Below are 10,000 nucleotides of genomic sequence, written 5' to 3' on the forward strand. Positions count from 1 at the left end.
GTAGAGTTGGATTATTTGGTCGAAGACATTTATTGCTAGTCTGAATTAAGTAAATATATTTGAAGTCTAAAAGACAAGAGTATCCCATACAACATCAAATGGTGGAAGGTAAAGCAGGCTCGATCATATTCTAATACTACTAAGAGTGCTCTATACCATGCGGTAGGGCAATTATAAATGAATGAATAATCAGGACATACATACATATATATATATATATAAATATGTGTGTATTTTTTTTTTATATATCGCTTCGCTTTGTGATTTTATCGTTTCTGTTTTTCATTTTACTAGCATATTTTTGCCTTAGTGTATTTTAATTTAAGAAAAATATGTGTATTCTGACTAGTCTGTTTATATTAGCTATTTTTTATTCCACCCAACTATATATCTTGATAATGGTGTCACGTCGACATCAAAACATCGATTTTATAGCGTTAACTTTTATAACCAAAATTTTTTAAAACAAATCTTCTTGTTAAAGGGTATTGTACATGTACATAGCAGCCCCAAATGCACAGAAATGAAGTTAAAATGAAATGTATACCAGTCGTCAATGGGGAGAATTGATATTGTAATCATTGGGGTCAAAGGGTTAAAAGTTGTTCTTTGTTTACAGCATACCATTAAGGGGAAGATGACTTATGCACCAGTAGTTGGGCGACTTGACTGTGGCGTTTTTCCAAGTGATCCAAAGGGATTTTGGCAACAAGATGGTTATGGGATTTTAAGTGTATTCAAAACAGATTGGAACACATTTGGAGGTATGATTATGTTTCTACAATTCCCCATTTCAGAAATTTAGTTGGGTTGACAGAACATACAATTTTTTCATCTTGTCAAAATTAGATTGTGATACATTTCTTTCCCTTTTGTTGCCCCTGATTTACATGAGTGAGTAGTTTTTGGGGATTTTGTTGTGAAAATCATTGTGTTGGCAGCAATCTGAGAATTTCCAGTCCAACAATTTCAAGCGGGAGATTCAGAGTACACTGGTGATGTATGGATTGCATGTGCAAGGAACCGAGGAATTGGTTATTTGCAAACTTATAAATCTCTTGGTTTACTTATTAATAACTCATTTGTAGACTATTTCGGATCTAACCACAATGAAATAGCATTAACAACACGGATTTACCGGTAACCTAGATTCAATCAGCACGCCATGTGCTTTATTTTTAGAACACAACTGCGCATGTCCGCAACGTATACTACGTCATTCACTCCTGAAGCGACCCTGTTGACGAGTAAAATTGCCTGGCATTAGTGTAAAATCTGTAAGTTTCACTCACAGGATTGGAAGGGTTAAATGGTACATAAACATTTGCTAGCTTTTCCTTATGATAACTGTAATGTTTCTAAAGATAAACTTATATTAACAAGTGTAATAATATGGGAATGTCAAGGTAAAGTCAATTATTTATTGAACGTTGGTAGTTCCTTCAGTTACGAAACTGGTATCAATGGAAGCTGACGGTGCACCTTTTACCCCCCTCCCTCTGTCAGTGCTCCGTTTCAAGGATATTTAAAGCTATAGCTACACGGATCAGAGGAAAGTTGAAACAGACGTTGAAGTGACCGAGGATCGAACTGGGGAACCCTTGCTTCGAAAGCTGCACACTAGTCAACCGAGCTATGCCAGCAAATGTTGGTTTTTGACGAGAGGAGACATCGGAGTATCCGGGGAAAAACCTCTCAGAGCAGAGTAGAGAACCAACAAACTCAACCCACATATTTATGAAGGCAGTGTGGCCCAGTGGTTAGGGTGCTTGCCTTGAGATCCAGAGATCCCGGGTTCAAGACTCGCTCTGACCACTCGTTGAATTTGATCCTGGTAGTCCCTGGTTCAACTTCCCAGCCGCACTTGTAAATAGCCAACTGGTTTGCCTCCAGCCAGTTGGGATTCTTAACAGTTGTTGTTGTTCTGTTCTGTCGTTGTGTTTCATTGGCCCTGAAAAGCCCCTATGGGGAGCGGTCAATTAAGTATGTATTGTATTGTATTGTATATGGTGTAGAATCCGGGAATCGATCCTGGGCCAAATTGGTGGAAGGCGAGTGCTCTCACCAATGCGCCAGCCCTGCTCCCCAAGGTACTGAGTTTTGTTCAGGGTGCAGTGATTACCTGTATGTGCTCACTACAAATGTCTCATCATCTGAGATTATTGTAATGTGACATTTTTTTTTCCTTTGTAAACTTTTTATTTTAAAATATAGGAATGAATGTTGAAGAATTCACTACCAAGTGGGGAGGTGAGGACTGGGATTTGGTTGATCGTGTTCTCTCAGCTGGACTGGAAATCGAACGACTCAAGCAACCGGGTCTGTTTCATTACTATCATTCTCGTAAGGGCATGTGGCAGGGGTGATAACTTGTTGATTAGGGCTGTTGCATTACCAATACTAATTATAACATAATTAGGATAGTACACGCACTCTCATTGATCAATAGCTGTATTTGGATGAGAGTATGGAAACACAGCTGTGACATCACAGGAATTTTGATTGGTTATGTGTTGTCACATGCGCATTTTGATTGGCTGGTAGGAAATATGAGCGTGTATCAAGAAAATCTGTTTCAATCAAGAAGTAAAAAAAACCAGCATGTTCCTTCATTTGTCGAATTATCTTTGTGCTAACAAGGCAAAAAATGTAAAGGAAGATTTCCCTATAGTACAGGGTTTTGATTGCTAATCATGCAATAGAGGACTTTTTTCCGTGTTTCCATAGCCTCATCTAAACATATGAGGAGTTTGGAGAATTCTCAACTGTTATGCAAACCCTCGACTGCATCTTGGGTTTGCATAACTGTCTTGTCTATACCGCCTCAACTACGCGGTATAGAAATGCTGATTTTATGTACAATTGATGATTAGTCGACAGTCTTCTAAATACTCTTAAGATTATTAGAACTGTATGATTACCTATTTATAATTTTAGTGATATTTTTCTCATAGAATTAAGTTTGATTCTGCTATTTAAACAATAATTTATTAGTTGATAATCTCGTAATATATTAGTTGACAATCTTGAAAATACTTTTAACATCACACTTAATATTACAGTCCTTGTGATATTGTATCTTACAAAATTATGATTTACTTTACGATTTTAATTACTTATACACGACCCCGCAAGCTTGAAGCTTTAATTTTCATTGTATATAAATAAAGGTCTATCTATCTATCTATCTATCTATCTATCTATCTATCTCTCTGTCTGTCTGTCTGTCTGTCTGTCTGTCTGTCTATCTGTCTGTCTGTCTGTCTGTCTGTCTGCCTGTCTGTCTGTCTGTCTGTCTGCCTGTCTATCTATCTATCTATCTATCTATCTATCCATCTATCTGAAGTCTAATTATTAAAGTGAGATGGTTCAAGGGGCATCTAAGACTACCATTAAGACAACTTTATTATCATGAAGCAAAACCCTCCAAAAATGGAATGCTTTGGTTACTGCAAAGAGTAGCACGTTGATCATAAATGCTCTGGCAAGAAATAATGAAAACACTGAGAAAAACTTGAAAATGTTGGCTTAAATATGTTTCCAGTTTAGAAATCATCTTGGCAAATTTGGTTCCTCGGCTGAATTTCTGTGGATAGTCTTCTTGTTTTGCAATACATAATAAGTTTGTGACAGGTAGCAGTATACAACCAGGGAGTGAGAGCTACATTACAATAATATTGACTGTGATTGTGATGCAGTTCTCATTTAAATGCTATGACAGATCCCCTTGAATTAACCCATTCATCCCTGAAGTGGCTCCCATTGGTGAGTAAATCGTCTGGCGTTAGACAAAGTCTCACTTTCAGGACTTACAGGGTTAACCAGGAAATTGCAATAAATCAATATTCATGTATTATATACCATTTTGCATATTATAAACAGGGTGATCCCTGTTTTCTTTAATTTATATTGAGACAGGAGCCTCAAAATTTACAGGTCCCTGTTTTGTATGGTTTTATTTTGGGACAAAGTGCTAAGTTATTCATATAATTTTATTTATTTGCCTTCCCTAGGCTTACAAACAATAGTATAATGTAATATAATATAATATATATTGTTTTTGGTCAATAAATTTTTATGTATTTAAGGGGGGTGGCACTTAACTACAGAAAGACAATGGTTGCTAAGGAAGCTTTTTAGTCAAAGAGCTCTACAAAAAGGTTGCATGGATGGTTCTATGAAGTAACATTTCCCATTAATCTGACATCACTTCAATCAGAAGGCACATTTGCCACTAATCCCAGTCCTCTGCTGTGTGTTTTAGTGAAAATCATGTAAAAACTCTCAGGAAACGAAAAGAAGAGGTTGTTTTTCATCGGATGGGAACCGTCCCATAATTTTTCGTAAACTGTAGGATGGAATGTCTTCTGGAGTTTTTAGGCATTTTCTGTTTTGGTCTCGTGATTTACCAAATATAGGTGCGAGTCAAACCAGAAAAAGGATTGTTAAATAGAACACACTTGGCAAAAAGGGATAACTGTAGAGGAAATAACTATTTAAAGCGATGGTTTAGTAGTTAAGAGCCCCCCCCCCCCCCCCTTAGGATTTAGTAACTCATAAACTTCTACTGGATCTTAATTCTTCATTCCAGGCATTAATGCCTTTTGCACAATATCATTAATGAGCTTTTATCAATCAGAACACCAAGCATCTGTTTTCCTCGCTTAAGATTTCATAGGTTGTTTTCACCTATTCATTAAAAAATACCAATATTATAATATATGAATTGCCTAAATGCAAATATGAATCAGTTGGCTCACAGAGCCACAAATTACATGGTATATGTTCAGGGCGGTAGCCATTATGAGGCAGACTGAGGCACTTTCCTCAGTCAATTTTTCGTGAATTTTTAAAATAAAGCGTGATTCCAGTGTTGTCTTGAAAATGTACTCATCATTAACACCTAAAATACCTACGAAGAGAATTTAACCATGGGCATTGCCTCAGTCATAATTTTTTCCGGCTATGGCCCTGTAAATAGTTATAAATTATATATTTATTTTTCTTAACGTGGCTCCTCGGCCCTCCTTTCGCAGCATCAAAAATCTGGGAAATTATTCCCTTGGAATTAATTAAAAAGCCGTCTTATAGCCAATTTTACAAACAATACAAACTGTATCTTAACCAGTCAATCTGTCCCTCAAGTGTAGTCTGCTTATAGCTGCTATTAACCTTATTATCATTTTTTATACATCAGAATAAGTTTTTATGAAAATTCTCTTATTAAAATTATTATTTAAATCAAATCATGTATGACTTGTGTTAACTCATTTTGCACTTCACATTCGATTCACATATGTTACCGGTAATTTTGATAAATTATGTAGCTGTTTAAAGCCCTGGCTACACATTGTAACATTTTTAGAAGAACACGTCCCAACATTGTTATAAGAATGCTTCTAACAATGTTGGATACGCATATAAAGGCGGCGAAATACGAGATACAAAAAACCCTAAACTTGGCGCGCAACATTGTTTCGTTGCAAGTTTGGGTCGATGTCTCCCGTTTTCTACCTTGCATGATCAACTTGTCTCGCAACAAAAACATTTGTTGCGGGTTGAAGAAATGCAGGGCGCTGATTGGTTGATTTGCTAGTACACGAGCACATTTGTTGCGCGACAAGTTGTGAGCTTGATGAAAAACCAGCAACAAAGCCAAAATTTGTTGCTCAGAGTAGACCCGCGCTCTACTTTTTGCAACAACTTTCTTCAACCCGCAACAAATGTTTTTGTTGCGCGACAAGCTGATCATGCAAGGTGAAAAACGGGAGACATCGACCCAAACTTGCAACGAAACAATGTTGCGGGCCAAGTTTAAGGTTTTTTGTATCTCGTATTTCGCCGTCTTAACATTGTTGGAAACACGTCACTTTAGTCACTCCGCCATTTTGGATTTCTCATGGTTCTCGGATTGGAGAATGGAACTTTATTTAACGTTCTGATTGGTCAGATAATGGTTTGACACTGACCAGTTTTTTTTATGTTTCGTGCAAGACGTTTCGGCTGGTGCTTAAGCCTTCTTCAGTTGCAATATAACGGTAGCATAACAGCACGTCGAGCGCGCGCTGATGAAAATCCGCGTGCAATTTCTTGAAAACGTAGCGCGAGACTTATGCGCATGCCAGAGACTTGTAGACGTCTGGGTGGTCATTTCCAGACTGCGGATCCTTTATTGAGTACCAGGCTTCCAAGAAAAGTCGCTCGTGGATTCGTGGTAGTTAGCCTCATGTCCAACAACTCTGACACTTCCAAAATCCATTTCGTGGTTGTTTTCGTGGACATGGCAGGCGATCTTGGAGTCATGGTCAAACATAGCAACAGCCCTTTGGTGTTCTGTAATGCGAGTTTTGAGTGATCGTTCGGTTTGACCGTAATATACAAAACTGCAATTGGTGCAACTGATTTTGTACACTGTGACAGATTGTGGCCGGTCAACCTTTTCTTGGGCTTTCGGTCGCGGGAACAAACTGTTCACAGTTCTCAATGGTTTGAAGGCGACTTTGAGTTGATGCTACCTTAAGATCCAACGAATCCTTTCTGAAATGCCCTGCACATAGGGTAGCACCACGAAACCATTGGACGGTAGATCGGTAGGGAATTTCGGCATCGATCTTTCGCAGCTATTGATGAAGGATGAGGGGTAATTGTTGTCTCGCAGTACAGCCTTGACTCGCTTCCTTTCTTCGCGTTTCCTATTCTGTGTTGATGGTATGTTCTGTGCCCTGCGTAGCGAGGTACTGACTACAGATCTCTTATGGCACATGGGGTGGTGAGAGTTGAAATCGACATAGCGGTCTGTGTGGGTTGGCTTTCTGTAGACATTCACCTCAAGCTGCGTACCCCTCCTGGTGGTGATGGTGTCCAGAAAAGGTAGTCCCTGTCCCTTGGTGTCTTCAAGTTCTAGAGTGAACTGTATGTGGGGGTTAATTGAATTAAGATGTTGGAGAAACTCATCCACTTGGTGCTTTCTGAGACACGTGTGACTGTCGTCCACATAACGGAACCACCGCTTAGGGGGGTGTGGAGCTGTGGCGATGGCAGTTTCCTCAATCTCTTCCATTCCCAGGTCGGCTTTAACGGGACTGAATGGGGAACCCATCGCACATCCAAAGATTTGTTTGTAATGTATGTTGTTGTGTTTGAAGTAGTTGTGATCTAACAGCCTCATGATGTTGCTGATGGACATATTTGTGCGTTCCGCTAGATCCTGCATGATCCTTTTGGAGCCTCTCGTTGACGATGGTTAGAGCTAGATCCACGAGAATGGAAGTGAATAACGATTTAACGTCAAAAGAGACCATGATTTCGTCACTGGCGACAGTATGTTGCTGGATCTTTTGAGCAAATTCTGAGCTGTTTTTGACAGAGAAGCGATTTCTCCGAAGAGGGGACAAAATGGAAACAAGATGTTTGGATACAGCGTACGTGGGGCTACCTATGCTGCTTGTGATAGGTCTGAGTGGCCTTTCAGGTTTATGAATTTTCGGGAGACCATAAAACGACGCTGGCGTTGAATTGCTGCAGTGTAGTTTTTTGTACAGTTGCGGTCCAATTTGTGATCCGCTGTCATCCTTTTCTTCTTTGATGTTAAGTTCTTTTTCGACGTTTGATGTTGGATTTGATCTTTTGTCTGTGATTTTCAAATAAGTGTTTGGATCGTTCAACAAAACAGATACTTTTTCTTGGTATTCATCCTTATCCATTACTACGACGGATCTCCCCTTATCGGCAGGAACGATTGTTACCTCCTCATGCATCTTTTCTCAGGTTATTCAATGCCCTTTCCTCTTCTCTCGTTACGTTAACCGCTGCGGGCAATTTGCAAGTTTTCAAAGAGTTAGCGACTGAGACACGTATCGTGTCTTTGGCTGATTGACTCAAATTGTAAATACTCGTTTCTATGGAGGATAGTATTTTTGAGACAGGAACTTTCCTTGGAGTGATAGAAAAATTTATATAGTCGTTCTTTGAGGGCCGTAGTGTCAACAGGAGTCAAAACCCGTTTGGATATGTTAATTGGTCTTTGTTATACAACTACATGCTTCAACATTTGTTGTGTGTTGGAGAAAATGTTTGATCGAGATCAAAACATTCTTCCAACAAAAAAATGTTGAACAAAGTCATACCACAGACAGCCCAAGCTCGATATACGATTTATAGCTTCGTATGGGAAAATGAACTTTGAACTTATAAGTGTTAAAGTAAGCTGTAAATGTAGAAATGAACTTCACCTACCTCTACGTACAGTTGTCCTCTTTCTTTGCAATCGGAGCGCAAAGTGTCTGTTTTAGACGGGTTTCTGGCTTACGAATTTTTACGATGTCGTTAGTTCTCATTCGCCCCATAAAGCGCTTTAATTTTCCGTACAAAGTCCATAAATCGTATACCGAGCTTGAGCTGCCTGTGATCATATATGCATGCTTCACGTTCTAACATTGTAAATCCAACAAATGTTTCGTGACAATGTTTTAACGTGTAGCCAGGGCTTTAAGCCAATTAATTGCACTTGGCGTTGACCAAGTCGAATGGTTATCGTCCTTATTTGACTTTTCACCATTTGTGTAATTTGCTTTTCTCTTTTTTCTCCGTTCCTGTAATGTATTGCATTGTTAATCTATTTGTCAGTAGTGTAAAACAATAAAATCTGAACCTGAATCTTATTCTTATTGTCTTCAGATTCGCTTATCTGACAACAATGACATTTTCAAGTTTGCTTTCTGTGCGAGCCTTAATCGGCAGCACGCGTATTTTATTTTAAAGGTAGGAATTCGAACTATCCTAGGGTAGAGGTATGCTGTTTTTAGTGTCTGTGATGTGCTTAATTCTGATTCGGTTTATACACGAATTTCGAACGGAAGCAATAAAAATGAAGCAGACCATTTCCATTGAGTATTCCAAAGAATCTCACCTTTAATATCCTGACATTCCTCGGAAAGCTTTAGTAAAAGGGAACAGTGATCATAGTGCGAGGGTCTGCCAGGCTAAATTGGCCTAAAAAGTAGCAACAGTACGTAAAGTGAAACCGCGACAAACGACCTCCTTTCTTTTAATTTCCTTTAATTTCCGAGAGCAAAGTGAAAAATTGACAAAAGTCAAAGTTTTCGTTATGAAAATTAGTTTTCATTCACATGTAAAGTAGAACTTATTGCCATCACAAATATTTCGCACTTAGACTTGCTTTGAAGAGGAACGAGGAGGCAGACATGAACTCGGAAATGGCCTATTAAAGCACTCGTTCCAGATTCCTTGTACGGCTGTGAGGATATATATATTTTTGATTTTTACAATGTATGGCTTAGAAATCTTCTAACAAACACTCCTTGAAAACTCAATTTCTGATTCTTGAAAATCCTTAAGTACTCCTGGAATTTTGTATGCAAAATCCACCATGAACCCTGTAAAGGAATCCAGGTGACCCTTGAATTCCGGATGCCGAATAGTTGATCTCAGATCCAGGGTCGTGAATTCCGGATTTCAAACCCACGGATTCCACCGATTTAGATCGTGGATTCCATCGAAGCGTGGCGATTCTGGATTCCATACAATGGATTGCAGATTCCACCCTCTGGAACCTCACATCTGCTGGATTCCGGAATCCGGATTCCTTCACATCGGGCGAGCCATGGTTGGTGTTGATGCTTATGTCGACGTTCGTTTTCACTTAATAGGGAACTTAAGCAACGACACCGGCGACGGCAACGAAAACGTCACGATTTTGCATATTTAGTGGATAAAAACAATAGCTGTGCACGCCCTGCACGTGCGTTTTTCACTTTTGTTCATTTCGTTGCCGTCGTCAGCAAAACAACAACGTGAAATAGCCAAGTTTTTGGTTTTATGAAGAACGTCAGCACTTGAGGTTAAATTTTCATTTTCTCTCCAAAAATTCTTTGAGGAATTACCACTCCCTTGTCATATTAAAAACGTTGAAATAGTCACGAAGCAATTAAAATAACGCAAATTTATATTTTGAGATGACGTTCTCGTTGCCATCGCAGTT

General features: G+C 38.9%; 1 protein-coding gene across 2 annotated transcripts in view; it reads left to right on the forward strand.

Annotated features, from left to right (window-relative positions):
• The window catches only part of LOC138028427 (beta-1,4-N-acetylgalactosaminyltransferase 3-like), a 22,308-nt gene that overhangs the window by 9,336 nt on the left and 2,972 nt on the right, over positions 1-10,000 (forward strand). The window contains exons 3-4 of one of the 2 annotated variants that reach the window (XM_068875966.1): positions 620-764; positions 2,215-2,319. In XM_068875966.1, coding sequence (XP_068732067.1) covers positions 620-764; positions 2,215-2,319 — 250 coding nt within the window. Of the gene's footprint in view, positions 1-619; positions 765-2,214; positions 5,461-10,000 lie in introns of those variants that run through there. The other variant, XM_068875967.1, reaches the window with a different exon arrangement.

The sequence above is a fragment of the Montipora capricornis genome, chromosome 13 (assembly GCF_036669925.1).
Source record: "Montipora capricornis isolate CH-2021 chromosome 13, ASM3666992v2, whole genome shotgun sequence".
NCBI lineage: Eukaryota > Metazoa > Cnidaria > Anthozoa > Scleractinia > Acroporidae > Montipora > Montipora capricornis.